General features: G+C 42.2%; 1 protein-coding gene across 7 annotated transcripts in view; it reads right to left on the bottom strand.

The window, feature by feature from the left end:
* The window catches only part of Prdm2 (PR/SET domain 2), a 105728-nt gene that overhangs the window by 28074 nt on the left and 57591 nt on the right, over positions 1 to 20063 (bottom strand). For 6 of the 7 annotated variants that reach the window (XM_041651272.1, XM_041651274.1, XM_041651275.1 and 3 more), the window contains one exon: positions 4118 to 4228. In XM_041651272.1, coding sequence (XP_041507206.1) covers positions 4118 to 4228 — 111 coding nt within the window. Of the gene's footprint in view, positions 1 to 4117; positions 4229 to 7577; positions 7597 to 20063 lie in introns of those variants that run through there. The other variant, XM_041651276.1, reaches the window with a different exon arrangement.

The raw sequence follows: 20063 nt of genomic DNA, 5'->3' as shown, positions 1-20063 counted from the left end.
GAATAGGCACCAGGAGATGAGACTAGAGGTAACCTAGGACCTAGAGATCATGAGAAGCTGGCCATTACCCCAGGTCAACAGGGAGGCGGTTCTAACGGAGAAGTCATATGGCTCCACTTTAAAGAGAATCCTATTGTTCACTAGAAGAAAATAGAAAACCTAGGTGGGCGAGGAAGGGGGTGGGCAAGAAGAGCTCTCTGCTCTAGGAGAGGTGCAGGATGGTGACATGCAGGTAGTAGGGTGAGGAAGGTGGTGGAATTAATCAGACCTGGGGTACATGGATTGTAAAAATGAAGCTGACAAAACGTGCTTATTGACTGGCTGTGGTGAGAAGCCAGAAGACTGCAGGAAACCGCGATAATCCTGCTCACATGTGGCAGAAACAAAGCATGAGTTTCCTTAGGATGAGCTAAAGTTTAGGTAATGTACGAAGTAGAATTTCATAGGAATCTCGAGGTCAACACAGAGGCTGGGGTACCTGCCTATACCCAAGTACTCAGGGGAAAATGGTTAATGAGCAGTGAACTTCAGACTAACTAGAAAGTGAACAGATAGGGAAGGACTATACCCCCAGACACTGAGTGGATGTGATGGCGAATGTCTTTGTCAGCCTGACCTATCAATCAGGGAAGAAGGAACATCAACTGGGAAAGTGCCTCCATTACATTAGCCTACAGACATATCTGTGAGGCATTTTTTTTGATTGATGGTTGATGTTGGAGGGTCCAGCCCACCGTGGGCAGTACAACCCCTGGGCATGTGGTCCCAGGCTGAATTAAAAAAAAAAAATGTAGCTGAATTTGAGACTTGAAGCAATTCAATAAGCCAGAGTTCCTCCTGCCTCGGCTTTTCTCATTAACGCGCCATAGAACATAAGCCAAATAAACTGGTTGTACCACCAAGTTTCTTTTGGTTGTTTTATCACAGCAACAGAACACAAAGTAGGATTGAGTGCTAAATGGCCTTTAGGCCAAGAAACAAGTCACAATAAGGAATGGTCCACTCAGTCCAGAGCTGCAGGATGCTGGGTAAATAAAGGACCAAAACTGGTATATGCCCCATTTGCCAACAGGGAGGTCTGGGGACCAAGAAAACAGCCACAGCAGAACAGTGAGGACAAATCCTCAAAGGGAAGGAAGGAAATGGAAAGACTACTAGGAGCTCTTTCAAGGTTTCTATAAAGGAAGAGGATGGGCTTGTAGGTGGAAGAGAACAGAAGACTCGTCCAGACCAGATCTTCTGCTACCGGGGTGAATGCTGGTAGCATGGTCCACAATGTCACCTGCCCAATAAGAAGGACCAACTGCTATGCTACTGAATTCAGCCTGTTCTCTCATGGTCACTCTCAGAATTCAGAAGACTGTAAAAGAGGCAGAGATATAATTTTTCTACACCAAGTAAACTGGCCAACTCAAGCTTCCTGACAGATCCCCATGAAGCATGCACAGTAGACAGCATGGGTCACCCCAGACTGTCAGGACCCTATGCCCTACCTCCCACACATATCCTAAGTTTACAGCAGGATAAAATTATTACCAAGGACAAGTTTTATTCTGGCAGAAACTACACACAGCAAGCAACGAACTATTCTACAATAAACTAATTGTCTATCTGGCATGAAGTGTGCTATGCAGGCTAAAGTCATCAAGGATGGAGAGGGAAAAGAATGGGATCATCAAAACGAAGGACAAAAAGCATCCAGTAAAGCACCTGAATGCAGGAAAGAGTCATTTGGGAAACTCAACTATGGGATGGATGAAGAGATGGACAAAAAGGCTTTTCTGAATACCGAAACTAAGGTGGGAAAGGTGCTGTTGGACCATAGGCTGAGACAGAGGCAGAAAAGAGCTGTCCAACTAAACTGTCAGGATGCAGCAGGCTGTCCACACAGAACCACTGGCGCGAGGAAATGCTCAAGGGTGGACAAGTGCTACAAGCTCTGCAAATACAGCAAATACAAAGGTAAGAGCACAAGTTCACCTAAGCACCTGGGCCTGGCCCTCTCATTATTTCCAAGAAACAGGGGTCCTACTTCTACCATCTGCTGCCTACCTCATTAGCAATAGGCTCCTGTTTCTAAATAGAAACCAGCCTTCTCTCCCGAAGACGCATTTCATATTTTCTGTGTGTTCTCAACAAGACGGGAGAGCCGTCAAAATGGTAACCTGTGTGTGGTTTCCTTCGTTTTAAAAGCTGTCTGCAATTAATCTGGTCTGACACTGCCTCAGCAGAGGTTCTCAACCTTCCTAATTCTTTGACTCTTTAATACAGTTCCTCATTTTGTGGTGACCCCTAACCATAAATTATTTCTTTGCTACTTCATAACTGTAACTTTGCTACTACTATGAATTGTAATGTAAATATCTAGTATGTAGATATCTGATATGTAACCTTCAGTGAGGTCCCACAGGTTGAGAACCACTGGTCTAAAGTAACAGGTGCACACTCTCAAGGTAGGCCCATAAAGCAGTATCTATGTCTTCTTGGTCTTTGAAACATAAGGGCTGGGAGACCTTGGGTCAGCAGCTGCACTAGGCAAAGAGATCCTCACACTGATCAGCAGTACCAAAAAATGAGCCTGAGCATCAAATGTCTTTCATGGTTTAATGGTACAACAAGAAACAGTAACTCTTACATTTTTCAAACTTTAAAATAAAAATTGTTTAGCATTATTTGTATTTTTCAAACAAATGTCTTAGCAAATTTGCTCTCAGAAGGCAAAAGTTAGATTTAAGACTGTAAAATGAACTCCTCTCACTTACCGCACTGTGTAGTGCATAAAGGGAGGTGTGGGGATAGAGGAAGTTCGCCTCTTTCTAGTTAGTTCCTTCTGGTTTAAAAATCACACTGACCTTCGACCTGACTCACTTGGCCGCCCTAAAGGTCACGTACACAACGAACCCAACCATTTCTGAGTTACAGAAAGGGCACAAAAACTGATTTTTTTTTTTTAGTGTTATCATCATCAACGGGGCAAATTAAGTGGCCATAAAAAGTATTCAAAATATTGATACTCCCCCCACATACACAAATATTTCTTGCAAGAGTCACAAGTCTATATTCTGAAATCTGTCTGTGTCATAATGAACAATCTTGGGCAAGCTCCTGTCTCTGTGAATTTGCCTGTAACTGAGACACATAAGATTCCCAAATATGGAAGCTCAGTTGTGGTGTAGGAAGTCCTTTTGTCTTTGTGTTGCAGGAATGCCATGGAGCTGCCAGAGTCAGACATGCTCAATCTTTCTTGGTAAGCCACTGCCACATGGGGATATACAGATTAATAGAAATGGGTTAAATCAAGATGTGAGAATTAGCCAATAAGAGGCTAGAACTAATAATGGGCCAAGCAGTGATTTAATTAATACAATTTCTGTATGGTTATCTTAGGGCTAAGCTAGCCGGGTGGCCAAGAAGAACAAGTGGGCCCTATCGGTGCAACACAACTGCATTGAGCAGGGAAAGCTGACTGCTATCATGAAAGATCTAGAATATCAATGCTCAGAGACGTCTATTGGGGAGGGATAACAGGATTCCGTGAAGAGAAACATAAAAGACATAAATCATGACCCAACTATACAAAATCTAAGGTATCTGATATTTGTAAGTAACTGTTTAATAAAAGACACACAAACATAAATAAGGTATATCATTAGGACAATTTCCTTAAATAAATAGTATCTGTGTAACCACTGAGCAGATCAGAATGTCACATTGCTAGTAACCTACAGCATCTTCATGGCTTGCCAGCCTAGCTTGTTATTACAGATTTGTTTTCAAAGCATTCAACACGCACACACACAATTTGTTTTGAAAAAAGTAAGTTTTTAGTCAGTCTCACTATATAGACTATATTGAGACCGGCCTGCTGCCTGTGCCTCTCTAGTGCTGGGATTAAAGGTTTGAGCTACTACATTCTTTATGAATGCAACTATGCAGCATGCCTTACTTCATTTTAAGGGGATAATAATTTTATTTTGAAGAAGATGTGGGGTATATAAAATTCAGTTTACTATACTTAAACTCAGATAGTTTTCTTGCTACTTGGGCCCTCTATAGTTCTTGAGATGAAAAGTTAGATGAGGAACACAGATACTACCAAGCTCTAGATCACTCTTACCTTCTGCAGACCCTCTCATGTTTGCAAAGATGGAATCTGGCTCACTTGCCTTCAGCTGCGCGGCCTGGGTTTTGATGCCTTTGTTTTTGTTCTCTTGGGATTTCTTCTTCCCTGAAACACAGCATATATCTATTTACTCATTCATTCACGACCACTCTGATCCTTGAACGATTATTAACTGAAGCAAAGTCAACTGTATTTACAGGCAATTCTAAAGAAAGCAATGGATGACTGACTATAAACACCATCAAATCCTGTCAGAGGAAAAAATTCGTAAGTTCTACATTTTTAGGCACTAGGTCCTTAGTTTCACAGCTGTGACAGCTATCAAATTAATGAACAATGTATTCTCAAATGTTACTAACAGCCAGGGTGTGGCGGCAGCATATGCCTTTACTTCCAAAACTTGGGAGGCAGAGGCAGGCAGATCTGATTTCAATGTCAGCCTGGTCTACAGAGCAAGTTCCAGAATAGCCAGAGCTACTCAGAGAAACCCTGGCTTGCCCCCTCCCCCCGCCAAGTTAATAAATATAAAAGAAACTTTAGAATCAATGAAGTTTGAAATCATATAATATGAGCAAAGGCATACTGGAGAGAAACAGTAAGGTATTACTTAGAACCTTTTGTTAGTTAAGATAGGATAAGCCGGAACTGCAGCTTCTACTTTACAAGTAAACATTTGTACTACATGATGAAGGATAAACATGGCTCCAACATCAAATGCAGAGGAATCAGGAATAACTTCAGCCAGCTTAGCCCGTATTTCATTACCATGGGGAGAGGCACACACAGTTCAGGAAATGCTAACTGCATTCTAAATGATCCCAAACCATAGAAGGCTAAATTAAAACATGGCATCTACTGAAAAGTTACAAGAAGGAACTGAATCCCCAAAGGAACACAGGTGAGACCACCGTAGGACTGACCCCAAACTGGTAGTCAGTCCAGGTGAGGGTCAAGCTCTTTCCCCAACACTTCCCTCTCTTCCAGCACTGTTCTCACTGTCCAGCCCCAAACCCCAGGGGAAAAAAAATGTTTTCTTGCTTTTCATAAACAAGCCTTCTACTACCTTTATATCCACCTCAGCTGAAGACAGACAGAAACCACCCATCATTGCAACACAGTGAAATCACATTCGACAGTCTCAACAACAGATGATCACAAGGGGAACGGTCAGCTAAAATGAAGACAACTGATAGCAGAAACTCAAAATGGCATAAAACAAAAGTACAGAAATCAACTATAATATAAAGTACTAACTAAAAAGATTTTGATAAAAATTTAATAGATAGAACAAGAAAACTACACGAAACAAGTCGTTTGTTCATCTTCAAAAGGAAAATCCTAAAATAAGTGCCTAAATCTTTAGCCAGTAAGAAAACAGGCTTGGCTTTGTTTTGTTTTGTTTGGGGGAGTCAGGTTGTTCTTGTAACTGTATGATTAGAAGTTCCTTACAGTATGCTCACATGTTCTTTTCCACCTGCAGCTGACATGGCTTGGAACACAAGCACACACGACCAGAAGAACCACCACTCTGGTGTGAACGGAAGTCAAAGGGCAGAGGATCATGGCAATGGTGACCCCATCTCCAGGTGAAGAATTATACTAATCAGCACCACACGAGGCAGACTCCCATCTCTACCTTACAGTGCTATAGCAGACACACAGGCACCTTCCACAGAGGGAGGGAGGCTCTTCGGACTCCCCGCTGGACTGACCTTACACTGTTAACTTCTGACAAAGGCTCTTGAAGGATCTGTGCTGAACAGAATCTGCACTCTTTCCCCTTTCAAGAGTTCATTATCCTCAATGTCTATGTCCTTCCTGTATGTGATGTTCAGTCTGAAAGAGTGAGATTAGTAACTCCAAGCAAAACGCATGCCACACACACAAACACAAATGACAATCTGACCATAGGATGCAGTAGAACTGCTCCACTGTCACAAGGCCAGCAGCAGAACCTTCAGAGAGTGCACTCAAAATTTAGGTACAGAGGTGTTTTTCTAAAAAGTACTACTAGTACTTAGTATAGTCAGTACTATCCCATGTCCTCAAGCAGGCTAAGAAATAGGTACAACCCTTTACTATAACTGTCTACAAGTTTTTAAACGGAGAACTGTAATTTCAACATGGCCTCTGCAATATGCTTCAGGGACATTAGAAATAAAGGCATACTGTAAAATTTACTACAAAAGCAGGAGTCAATCTGTTGACCAGAATACTTTGCCAAGGCAATTCAAAGATTTGACAACCCAAGTGCTGTTCCATGCCCAAGTAGCACAAGTAGAAATATGAAGCAAACCAGGCGTATGGAAAACATTAAATATGCTTCCATTATAATAGAACCTACAGTGTGATACATTCAAAATGTAGCTGTTTAAGTATGTGAAAGACAAATGCTATTTACATTGTATTCCCTGCCTTAAAAAAAAAACAAACACAAAACACCACTAAAACAGCTAGTTCATACACATGTCCATTTCTGGGCTCCTCATCAACAAGTTACTTTGTTTTCTACTCCCTGGTTATTCACCCTAAAGCCACAGCAGGACATGCAATCCATTGTGAGGACATACCACATGAGGACGAGCACCTCCTGAACCTTCTTCAGATGATGAACAAGAGCACACCACAGTCACAAACAGAGCAATTAGCCTGACTTCTCAAGCACAGCACAATGACACTCTCAGTCACAATTCTCTGAAGTACTCTGACCAGAGTACGTTTCACAGCACCTTGCAGGGGGGCAGGGGCACTCTACCCACAAGATTCAGCAACAATGCCCCCTTTCCCAGTGTGACAACCTAAAACTCAGACCACAGCAAAACCTCCCCTGTTCTCTGGAGGAGCTCTCTCAAATGTCAGAGTACTGGACTGTACCAATGGATTAGATTTGAGGTCACAACACACATACAGGAATCTGTGATCTAAAAAATTATGCAATTCTATAGATGAAAAATTATACCACCAAGGTAACTTAGTGAACAATGTGGCAACAGAAAATCTAGTAAGACTATCATTTATTCAGGGAGCTAGGACTAACATCTAAAGTTTCTCAATCAGAACCATTTATCAAGATACTTCTCCTGAGGTCCTCTGACTAGAAGAGATGAAGGGGCTACCAAAAAACCATATGCCTGTCCCATTAGAGTGCTATTTTATGAGAGAAACTGAAGGCTTGAACCCAGAGGAACAAATACATTTGTGACAAATTAATTCGGCTCCCACTTATTGTGAGAAACTGTTGTCACACACCAGCACTGTTGGACAGATGGGACCTGCCATGTTTCCTTAATCAGAGAAGTTCTCTCCAGGCACTGGGTTTCTGTCTGCTACATTAAAGAGATTACAAGAGAAAACACAGTAACTCATCAGAACTTCAAGGGGACAGAGGACTTGGAGCTTCTCTCTGAAGCAAAAGGTCCCACTGGGTGGTTGGCAAGTACACGAGTGCACTTACCAGGGGCTCCTGAAGGGTCCTACATGGCGCTACTGCCAGCTGGCTGCTCCACTTGGTCTAGACAAGAAAGATACAGGAAGGAAACATGAGGAAAGTGAAATGGAAATGGCTCCGAAGAATAGCATGAGGGACAATATCTGATGTGCTGAGGGGAAGGAAAGTGCACATAAAGAGGAAGAAAAAGAAGGCAAAGAGCAATTATCTACTACATCAAGTCTATCATATACAAAAAAAAAAAGTTAGTTGCTGAAGTTAGGATCAATGCATTAGGTTGTCGGGCCTGTATCATGCCTATGTTATGACACCATGCCCATTCCATCTAGGGGCCATTCTTCTAGAACTCAAAGTACCAACTCATGCCTCTAATATCATAGAGACACCCCTAAATCAGAGATGGGAGGTGTCTACCCAGGCCTTTCAACTACACACTCAAGAGCTAGAATTAGTGACGACAATCCCATTCAAAGTGCTCTTTGGGTCTCTTGCTGCCATCTCATAAGCTCAGTGATGGCTCAGTCAGCACATCCATCCCTAGCCTGATAGATGAAGCTCCTATACACTGAGCATAAGGGCAGCAGTTGGAAAGAAGCACTCTTCCATTTTCATTCTACCCTTACGTCACAAAGTATCAGTTAACCACACAGAACCCTGCTCGGAACCAGTATGATTCACCAAGGAAACAGGCGCTTCTAGTCAAACAGCTCCATATAAAGACACTCAACAGTTGTAATGGCTGCTTTCTTAGACAACAGACAGTCTTATACTGCTCGTACCCAGGGTGGGAGTTACAAAATCAAAACTGCTTAAGGCAGCACATGAATAATTTAACCTAAATCTGGCTTATGTTCTAACTATCTGAATAAACTAGACAAACAACAGGAAACTCTACAGAATGTTTCACTTAAAGATGTTTAATCAGCACAACAAGGAAGCACACCCTGTGTGCTGTCTCCTTACTGGGGAGCTAGCCATCTCTTCAGTATCAACAGAATTAAGACAGCACAGAGGCCATCCTCAGACTCTAATTTAGAGAGTCAGGACTGCCTGTGAGACTCTGAGGCTCAGTGAACACATCACAGGAGATGGGGGTGGGAGAAACTGAGCTGCTGTAGTAAAGGCGAGAACCACCATAACACCATGGAGCACAACTTCCCTAACCTCAAACGCAGCTCTAAACTTCACATTATTATATGAACTGCCTCAAGACACAACCCACCAAGTCAGTACCCAATCTGGAACTTCAAGTCCCATGCAATTTTCCCCTTCATCCTCTATGTTCCAGGAAGCCTGCTAATGACATTTTCTGGGTTCTAATTTCACATAAGACTCCTTCTGTATCTCAAGCAAATTAAAGCACTTACGTTTGTTATACTTTTTTTTAAATTTTTTACATTTCTATAAGAAAAAGCTAGCTGTGCACTGACTGAGGAACACTCAGGACATGGCTGAGATACAAGCTTAGGTCCCAAAAACCAGAAAAAAAGTTTACCTGAGAGAAAGCACCAAGTACATGCTCCAGTAAGACTGTTAAAGCTAAAACCCCCTTTGATTGTGTTAATAAGGTAGAAGAATAAATAGATAGAGGCAATGCTGAGACCTCAAATAGCCAGAGTTATTTAAGACAGTAGTGGGCAGGAAGCGACAAAGTATCAACCCTGTCTTACCCTGGAGGTGATTTAATAATGGTCTACAGTGGGTATGGAGACAGAGATACACTAGGAACACATAAGAAACTAAGTTTCTCCACAAAGGATCCCAGCCCACTGCAGTATCTGTGTACCTTTAGGCCACAAGTGACTCAAGGGAGAATCAGGAAATTGCATTGGCAGAACTGATGAGGACCAGTGTCTGAGACACTGTGCCTGCCCAGAAGGGCTTCTGCAAGTCACAAAGCATCACACCCTGGCCCTGGTACCAAAGTCAACAGTGGCCATGACATGCAGTCACCAGGGAAGAGGTCCTGTCAGTCATGATTATGCAAAGAAAAATTCATGAGTGGGTGACTTCCAAAATGAAATATACACAAAAGCAAAATTAACAAGATAGAATTAATATTTCTGTGAGTAAGACTGACATACATAATTTTTTTTTTTTTTTTTTTTTTTTTAGTTTTTCGAGACAGGGTTTCACTGTGGTTTTGGAGCCTGTCCTGGAACTAGCTCTTGTAGACCAAGCTGGCCTCGAACTCACAGAGATCCTCCCGCCTCTGCCTCCCAAGTGCTGGGATTAAAGGCGTGCGCCACCACCGCCCGGCTGACATACATAATTTTTAATCCTTTGGCAAACATTTCTACTTTTCATTTTGAACAAATCATCTATTTTCTCCCTCCTACTTGTATACCCAACAAAACTGTTCAGAATATAAACACATTCTTTGTTCTTTAGTTATTACACCTATCATTATCTAGTTGGAATATCCACACTGAAACGATCATGCCGAGTGCCCACTGATAGCAGAGAGGGTCCTGGACTTAGTCATCAGCTAGGATGAGAGTCATGTTAACTAGCTTTTATTTGCATTTTCTTAAACTTGGCAAGTAGGCCACTGGCTCCACTACATTTAGACAGAGGGCTACAGACACAGGATCCCTAACAGAAACACAAAATCTTTTCATCTCATGGCCCTATTATGGAGTAAGGCACTTTGTTCTAGCCCAACTGCAATAATAAAACACCATTATTGCTCAACCTGATCTTATCTCTGGCATGTCAGCAGTCATCAAGCCGCCTTCATGCCTGTCTGTTACCCTATCACAACTAAAGCACAGCACATCACTGCTTCAACAGGAATCTTGGCCATGTTCACCTCAACAAGACAAAGCATTGGGACACACGAGAATGTGTGTCACAGTTATTTTCAGATTATAGAATACATTGAAACTCAGTTCCAAACTTTTCCTATAGTTCTCTGATTCATTTAATAACACATATTCTCAGATGCATCAGGAAATCAGAGCAAGCTTGTTCTTTCTAAGTTTAAAAGGTCTTTTCTCTGCTTTCTCCTCACTTCATAAAGGTTCTAATGCAATGGCAGAGAGACAGTTTAATGATTTTCTTGGGTACTATTAGCTACAGGACACTATTAGAAGCCACAAAAAATACAGATATATTACTACTGAGAGATCTTCTATGAAGGAAGTTAGAGCCCTCCGCAAAAAGAACCTACTGATAACAAAAAGCCAAATGTGTAGAAAAGTTGTTCAAGAGTATTTGTAGTTCACTGAAAAGGGAAGGGATGGCTGGAGGAAGGAGGACAAAGGAGGGAAGGGAAGGAAGTAGGGGCTGTTGAAAAGACTCAGGAGACGAGGCAAGGCAAGGCAAGCAGCTCCAGAAGTAGCTCTAACAGGTTCCAGCACTGGTCTCGGGGATTATCCCACATCATCGTCAATAGATATTTCTTATTCTGCCAAATCAGGAGGGTAAAAGAGTGCTGGTACCAAGAATGGGAGGACAGCTAAGCCAGAGCTAGGTTTAGAGTGTGGGGGGGAGGGTGCTCTCCAGGACCAGCGCTAATGACTGAGGAAAAGGGTGTGTCTCATTCTCAACCCAGTTCCAAACATCGCCTGTTCCTAGGTCTTCAGCAAAAGAAACCCCAAACCTACATGAAAGTACTGCACCACAGCCCATGACCTGAGAAATAAGAAATAACACTGTTGCAAGCAAATGGGAATCACCTGGGTACAGGCTGGTGGTCTAACAAGCTGACACTAACACCAAGAGGAAGCAAGATCAAGCACACAGAGGAAGCCGCTCATAGACCCTGAGAACAGATCATCTGTAAAGGGGACCCACTCAACAAAACATGGAATTCCCCACACTTGGGAGTCTAAGCTACCAGCCTATGTTCCTTCTTATGCATCCTCTAGCAAACTTCTCCATCAGCCATTTGTTTTGTTCATTAGTTTTACACTGAACAGGAACCCAGCCTGATATAATTATGACCTGTACAAATCTAATGCAGCCGGAGAGAAAAAAGAATCCCATACTCGTTAATGCTCCATCAATGCATGCCAAGGTCCTACCAATATAAGATACAAGTACATTCTATCTTTATAAGTATAAGATACAAGTACAGTCTACACTTATGGACTTTATTACTCTTCTTTTGATCTTTTTTCCTAACTTGAACATCTGTTTTACAGTTATTAGTGTGCGCATGCATGTGTGTACACGATGTGTGTGGAAGTCTGAGGACAACTTTTGGGAGCTGGTGCTTTCTTTTCACCATGCGGTTCCAGAGATGGAACTAAAGTCATCAGCATTTTTTCTGCTGAGCCGCCTCTCTGGCCCTCAACCTAAGCTGTTTTGTTGTTGTTGTTTTTATTAAACATATTGAGTTCACTTTAGTGGTTTTTAATCCTTAGGGAAGGATATCTTGGACCCCTTTGAAAACCAGGTAAAACTGAAGGCCCCTCTCCCAAGTTAGTCACACTGGGCATAATCTCATTTTGTATCCACACTAAGGTCTGGGCCTCCTCTTACTGTAGTCAGGTTGTAAGTGCATGCAAGCACTGAGTATCCACAGAAGAACATGTATGTGTTCTCTAACTTCTCAGAACTGTCAGATCCATTTGCTTCCCTTAAACCAAACTTTATCAGTAACTTCTAAGAGAGTGGTTCTTTACATTCTTGCATTTCTCTAACTTCACACCCAGAAAGAGAACAAAGAAATTTGAAATGTTTCCATGGCTGTCTAATGATTTCTGGGAAATGTACCTAAACTTCATCCAAAATGTCTAATGCACTAAAATCTGGTTAAAATGCACAGCAGTTAGGAGTGGTATGAGCAAGGTAAAACAAAGAAAGAAGACAAGCCAAGGGGCTGGAGAGATGGCTCAGTGGTTAAGACCATTGCCTGCTGTTCCAAAGGTCTTGAGTTCAATTCCTGGCAACCACATGGTGGCTCACAACCATCTGTAATGAGGTCTGGTGCCCTCTTCTGGCCTGCAGACAGACTATTGTATACATAATAAATAAACAAACAAACAAATAAATATTTTTTTAAAAAAAGAAAGAAGACAAGCCAATGACAGCCAGGTATGTGCGATGTCAAATGCCACAGGTCCTCTGACCTCACTCACTAATTCCACATCTCCAAAGCAAAACCAAAGATTTTTTTTTTTTTTTTTGGTTTTTCGAGACAGGGTTTCTCTGTGGTTTTGGAGCCTGTCCTGGAACTAGCTCTTGTAGACCAGGCTGGTCTCGAACTCACAAAGATCCGCCTGCCTCTGCCTCCCAAGTGCTGGGATTAAAGGCGTGCGCCACCAACGCCCGGCTCAAAACCAAAGATTTTTAATGTCCATGTTTTAAAATGCTGCAACTTGACTTCTTAAGAGTTTTGCTGGTAAGCCCAAGGACTAACAGTCTCACACAATGACTCCTCCATTACTATGGAAAAAAAACAAAGATGCACAGCAACCAGCAAGGGAAGACGCATCCTCATCTATAGCTGTTGCTGTTTTGAGACAAGAGTCTCTCACTTTGCAGCCTAGGCTGGCTCAGGTGGCATGAGCTATCACAGCCAGTTCATCTCACCCCATTTTACAGAAAGGAAAACTAAAGACAAAAACTTGTAAAGCAACATTGTTTTTAAAGCAAGGAGTCGATTTGGCCTTCTAATTCCAAGGCTATGTACACTATTCTTATTGCAAAACAGTCTAAGCTTCACACATTTAACACCTGAGGTACAGAAGTTTGTAATTTTCCCTTCCCCCTCCACCTAACACACACACATAAAAAACACAAAACACACACTTTGGACTCAATTTGAAACAGGGTAAACTATGCTACTACAACTATCATATATACATATTATGTATATGAATAAGGTAATATACTACTACCTTAGCATAGTTTATATTTATCTTTAATTCCCTAATTTACAGTTTGATGCGATTGTAACTGCAAATAGATAACAAAGTTAAAACATTCAAACTCCACCTTGTCATCAAACATACTTATAACTCAAATAACAAGGAAAAGATACTTCCTGTGATAGTTCATGCAGCCACTGGTAAAATTCCTAATGATGAGTACACATGGAATTTTGGGTTCTTAAAAGGTCAAGCAACTGCAGCTAATGACAGCCTGATCCTCCTTTATGTGGTCTAGATGTGGGTGCCATTGTGAACTGCACAATCTAGTCTGTGGAAACAGAACAAGAGGCTGTCTCATATTAGAGAAATCACAAGAAAAACTGACCACCAGGGCACCCACAGTACAAACCTGTCCATTTAGGGAGAGTCTCCACACTAACCCCTGGCCCTGTCAGCACTTAACATCCTCACGGCAAAGGACCAGAGGAGCAGAGTGAAACTCTCATTCTTTGAGACTGGACTTAGCTTTTAGCAGCCAGTCACTCTATCCCACAGTAATCCTAAGATTAAAAGTATAAACAGCCACCAGGCCCAGAAAGGCATATTCTACACCTCAACCTGGCAAGAAAATGAAAGCCAAACCTGAGAAGCCAAACAGTAAAAACAAAAGGCCCAGAAATTGAATTGGTGTTCATCCTCAACTGTTCAACTACAACTTCAAACGCCTGTAATACTGTTCGTTCTTAGATCTAAATGCAGGCAAACAAACCAGTTTGCCTTCATTTTTTGTAGCATGTGATGTCAAGAAACCCACAAAAGACTGCAGTCCAAGAGGTGGGATTATAAACAAGGGAGGAAAGATTTTCCTTTTAACCAAAGCAGAGACAATCCTCTGCTTAACATGGAGCTCACTCATTAAATGTGAAACTGGTCTCGGTCAAGCCAACACCGTAGAACCAGTAGCACCAACTTGAAAATGTCCAAAGAAAGCAAAGACTCCATTCTCATTTCAGAAACCAGAGAATTTTTATATATCACACTTAAACAATATCATTGTTTCATCATAAAATTTCTTACCTCTGAAATTATATTTCTGTACATTCAAAACAAATGTTGTTTTGAATGCTGAGACATGTAAGACAACTCTCCATCAGCTGGTGAATAAAATTTCCATCAAGTACTCTGAAGCCAGAGCAGCAGCACACACTTTAACCCCAGCACTGTGGGGGATGAAGAGGATTTCAAGTTCAAGGCCAGTATGGGATACACTGTGAGCCAAAAGATCTTTTGAAATTTCCAGATCATAACCAGATTCACAAATAGTAAACAGCTACAATCACTGCTTCAGAGCCCTCAGAGTTCTCAATGTTCTCCTAGGGCTTAACATAGCACTGTTTCTTGACACTGTAGTGAAAACACTCCCTCAGATTTTCTGGAGAAGCAGAGAAAGGAAAGGTTTATGGTATTTGGAACCTGAATGCAAATATTAAGCTAAAGCTCTACTCTGCCCATCAGGCATGTTTGCCACTCTATAGGAGCAACTGAATATTCTCAGCCAAAGTTCCCCAACTCACATTTATCACATCGTATTCCAAATTAAAGATGGAAAAAAAAAGAGTCTCCTGTGTGGCAGGCCACAATGTGAGAAAGCAGTAGCCCAGCGGTATGGTAGAAGATTTCAGTGTGTCTAGGCCTGATCTGAGTCCACGCTCCAGTGCTCCAATCAAACAAAACACTATGCATACAGACACACTTACAAAATGAATCACATTTTTTTAAATTACTGGAGAATGGTGCACACTGTGATTTCAACATTGGGAGACAGGGGTAAAAAGAACTGGAGTTCAAGGCCAGCATGAATCAACAAGAAAATCATCTTAAAAACAAATTGAATCTACTGTGGAATAAACACAATAAAGAAATGAACTTCAGCACACCTTAAGAAAATTCAATTACCACTGCAGTTCATCCAGGCCTAATGGCACATGCCTAGAATCCCAGCACTTAGGAGGCGAGGCAGATCAGAAGTTTAAAATCCAGTCTAGATTACATGAGAAGTCCAGAAGAGGGAAGGCAGAGAGAGAGAAAAGAAAGAGTAAGGGGGTCATGTCCAGGAGAGGTTGGGGCAACTCTTCCTACTAAGTCCCCTTTCCTACAGAATGAGTCAAGCAGCTAGGACAGGAACGGCTGCATCAGCAAACCAGACTTCTGGAGATGCCACTTCAAATAGCTCACACTTGTTCCAAAAAGCCAAAGCAAAACACAAGAGAATACCCTTCACAAATAAACATTCAAACAAAACACAGAGAAAACGAGAACACTTAACTACATCCTAAGACAGGGAAGGAAACTAGCAAGCATCGCTTCCTTCTACTTCAGCCACACATCAGAGCTGCACTAAATCAGTTTCTAGATTTAGTTTTCAGACTGACTATTAAAGCAGGCTGATGATCCTTAAACTTCAACCTAAGGAAACATAAAGTACATATCAGTGCAAGGGGGACAAGACCTCCAGAATGTTGCAGAAGGATACTAAACATGGTTCTTCCTTGAACTGGTCAGTAACAGGAGGACAAAATGAGGGTCCCAGTCTGTTCCCCTCTGCCAACTCTATCCAAGAGGCAAGTAAGTGGACTGGACAGCAGGGTCTTACTCTGCTCTTGTGACTTCATGACTGATGCCAAGATAATACAAAATATTTAAAAATCCCATGCTGGCAAACACGCCAATAGAAGCAATCTGGAAATAGTCTTTACAGTTTAATTTTGGACACTCAAAAGAACGAAGGTAGTTCGACTCATAACCTCTCAGAGCTGAGATAACTCTGCCATGAGCTCTCATTCTAACTTTGCTTTCTATACCAAAGACGTTAAGTCAAGCACTGTCTTCTCATCTGGATTTGTACAGATAATAAGTAGCCCAGTTCAGCAAAGTCAACTGTTCACCATGAGCCTTTCCTATTCAGAAATGCTGAGGGTGAAAATTGGGCTTAGGCAAGACAGAGCCACAAACAGCCCAGGCACATCAGTTTCTTCAGTAAGAATAAAGATCCCTTTTTTTCAGGGTTACTGGTAATAACACATATGCAGCACCAAGCACAGAGCTAGAAAACAATAGTAGCTGCTGTCACCATCAGCGGCAGTACAAGTGATGCATCATATGGCATGGTATAGAAATGAGTGTCAAATCCTGACATATGTCTGTATCAAAACTCACCTAATAAGTTAATTCAACAGAGAATGTTTGCAAAGGATCAAATCTGTTTGGTCAGAACAACAAAAACAGCTGCTTTCAATATTATCCTTTTCACTTAGAGTAAGCACAAACTTACTTCCATACTACAAGCTCCCCTAAATTATTAATGTTAATAAAAATCAAACTCTGAACCTGTTTCTGGCAACATGAGCTACACATACGGAATCCAGTACCAGGCCAGGAAACCTGAAACACAGCTCTGCACAGTCTTCACTCAAAGACGTGCCTATTGGTGGCCAACACCCAAAGTGTGTTCTCTTCTCACTCAGCCAATTCCTGCCTTCTTTATTTTTATTTGTATGTATGTTTATTGAGACAGGGTCTCTATGTAGTCCTGGCAGTCCTGGAACTCTGTAGACCAGGCTGGCCTTGAACTCAGAGATTCATCATCAGTCTCTGCCTCCAGAGTGCTGGATTAAGGGCATACACTACTACAGCTCATTCCTGCTCTTCTTAGAAGCAACTTCAAATATAAAACCACACCCTCCTTTCTGCCATGCTTAGGAACACTGAGTTCACATATCTAAACACCATCTGTGTACTGGAATGAGAAACTGCCTAGGAAAAAAGCACAACTAGTTTTAAAACCAATTTAAAAATCAGTTATTTAAGTAAAGTACTTAGTGTTCATACTGGAGGTTTTAACATTCAGATTATAATCACATTTTTAAAAAACTAAACTAATTTAAACTCGTTACAAGATCTTTCTTATCTTTTAGAAAATGCAATTATAATCAACCCCTTTTTCTGTATTAGACAAATCACACCTTATAATTTACCTATAGACAAATCACAGCACACAGCACAGCTCCTAATATATTCAATCAGATGTCTCAAATAGTTTTTGATATATTAAGATTCTGGGTTGGAGAGCGAGATGGCTCAGCAGGTAAAGGCATTTGCTCCCAAGCCTGACAACCTGAGTTCAATTCCCTGACTCCTCTACAAAGTATTCTAATCTCCACCCCTATTTCACCTCCTGGGATGTGCACAGAGACACACACACACACACACAAACATAAAGAAAATGTACTTGTGAAGAACAGTTCAGAAAAGTCTGGTTATTCCACACAATTGTAAACAAGGTTATATATAACTAAAAATCAAAGGCACAGAAACAAATAGTTTTCAATATTTAGACTAAATCTCGAGTATCTCAGTAATGGTACAAGTAGAATTAGAAAAGGTAACAGAAGTTTTCTGCCTCCTGGTGGAAAGCTCAACTTAAACCATACTGAGCATTCAGACACAGACAACAGCAGCAAAAGTGGGCAAGACATATACTGCTAAGCAAAGGTATCTCAGGTAGATGAACGGCAGCCAGGGCTTCAGGAGACACAGATGTATAAGACCCACCATACACAAGACAGCCCGCTGAGCCCAACACGACAAACCTGAAGCCCTAAGCACATGAAGGAACACTGCCTCTGGCTCCCAGAAGTCCTGCTCCACACCTGTAAACAGGTGAGGGCCCAGTTAAGTCTATGAACATAATAAAAACTGCCTATAAGGCACTAGGAGGTTCAGGATTTAACCACCATAAGGCACCACAGCCAGAACTGTCACTCAGCTCCAAAGGAATCTGAAACAGAGCTGCCAATTGCTAGCATGGACCAAGAGATCACTTCGTAGAAGCCCATGTGTTCTCTGCTTTTATAACATGTACTCGTGAACACTAACTTCAAATCCTTTTTACTGCTGCCCATTTCATTTACAATAGCATGGACACCTCCCCACCCCACACCCCCACCCCTGCTCAAGCTGATATCCATCGGCAAAATAATCTCAAACAAGTCCACAACTCTTGCCTGAGAAATACCCATTCTTCATCTGGAGCTAGGACAAAGCACTCCACAAATGCAGTGTTAGAGACATCTCTGTTAGGGTACTCAGGAGTCTGCAAGTCTGTTCAGGAGGCTGGGTACCACCATCACACCCTTCCTTCTGCACATTTCCTACATGCCTCACAATGTCCTTCACAGGGAAAACTCAGGCCTTGCTCTTTCTCCAGACCCTTCCTGTGGAGATTAGGAAGCGCCAAAGGGCAGCCTCTGCTGAGCTGTATCAAGTCCACACACCAGGGCTAGCTTGCACTTGGTTGCAATCAGGGGAGACCAAGAACCTCACAGAGCATCTAATCATCTCCTGAATTCCCCCAGCCAACCCACACAGTGCCTGGCAAGAAAGAGGCCAATACAGCCATGTACAGAGCTGTGTTCCTCAATTCAACAAATTCTCACATGGGCCTCTATATAGGCACAAGCTTCCTCTGACCATATGCTGCTCCTCTGCCTACGGAGCCCACAGTGCCCAGAGCTTCACGTCACTTAGGACAGAGGTGCAGGAAGGCTCTGACAACAGCTGTGTCACACCACACCCACTTCTTATCCACACTGACGTTACTAGGCCTTGCTCATCAATAGCCAATGGTCTGTCACTCTGCGAGTGCAAGAACCTCTCTCATCTCTCATCACACCCCTATCTGGACTGAGTCTCTGCATATGGAGCTTTTCAGTTTCCTGACCTAACCTAACCTGAACTGTTCAGCATCTCTGGAGAAAGAATGTCAGATATGTTTGATTTCAAAACACTTGAGTATTCTTCATTATACCAAGAGTTTTCATTTGAATAACTCTATGTGGAGACAGATGAAGCCATTTCCTTAACACCGACCATAATTTAAATTTGGTAGTTGAAAGTCACCTAGATAACTAGATAATGTTATCAACTGGAGAACCGAATCTCCTGACATTAAGGACACATCCAGTGCAGCCTGCTATGGCTGTAGGATGTAGTCCTCTTCGCCATCCATCTCTGAGGTCCCATCCAAGGGACTTCTTGCTGCTATGAATAACTCTTCTGTGCTAACTTGCTGGGACAGTGAAGTCAGTGAGTTACAGAGGCCTTTAGTAAGGGCTAAAGGGGAGCGAGGCAGGGCCCAGTGAGGATAACGGGGAAGTATCCAGTACTTATGGCTAGTTTCTCTTAGGTGGTCACAACATCCACTTGCTGAAGAAGTCCTCACCAAGAAACCCACACCAGGATGTGGCACTCGCAGTTTCCAAGTGTCTTCAAGCTTCAGAAAGCATTCCCCCTCTCGTTAACCCGCTTGTTCTTCTCAGCACCAAGAGGTTAGGGCAGACACCTAGGTGTCTCATCTTTCCCATTCCTTCCACCAAGCCCATCTGGGGAATGCTCCTGTTGCTCCTTCAGGCAGGGCTTGACACACACTGCTACTGCAGTCAAGCCTCGGAAGAGCATTCACCAGAACTGCATTGAGTGCAGTGGCACAGTGCTTGCTTATTAACGCTACAAGACCCTGAGCTTCATCTCCTGCGCTACTAAATAAGCCAGGGAAAGGTTCGACAACAGTCATTACTTAAGGCTAGCAAACTGTTTCATTTCTCAGTCATGG

This window comes from Microtus oregoni, unplaced genomic scaffold (genome assembly GCF_018167655.1).
Source record: "Microtus oregoni isolate MIOR12 unplaced genomic scaffold, Mior012 000005F_ref0000423, whole genome shotgun sequence".
Taxonomy (NCBI): domain Eukaryota; kingdom Metazoa; phylum Chordata; class Mammalia; order Rodentia; family Cricetidae; genus Microtus; species Microtus oregoni.
Note: the sequence above shows the minus strand (reverse complement) of the source record. Positions and strands in the feature narration are given on the sequence as shown.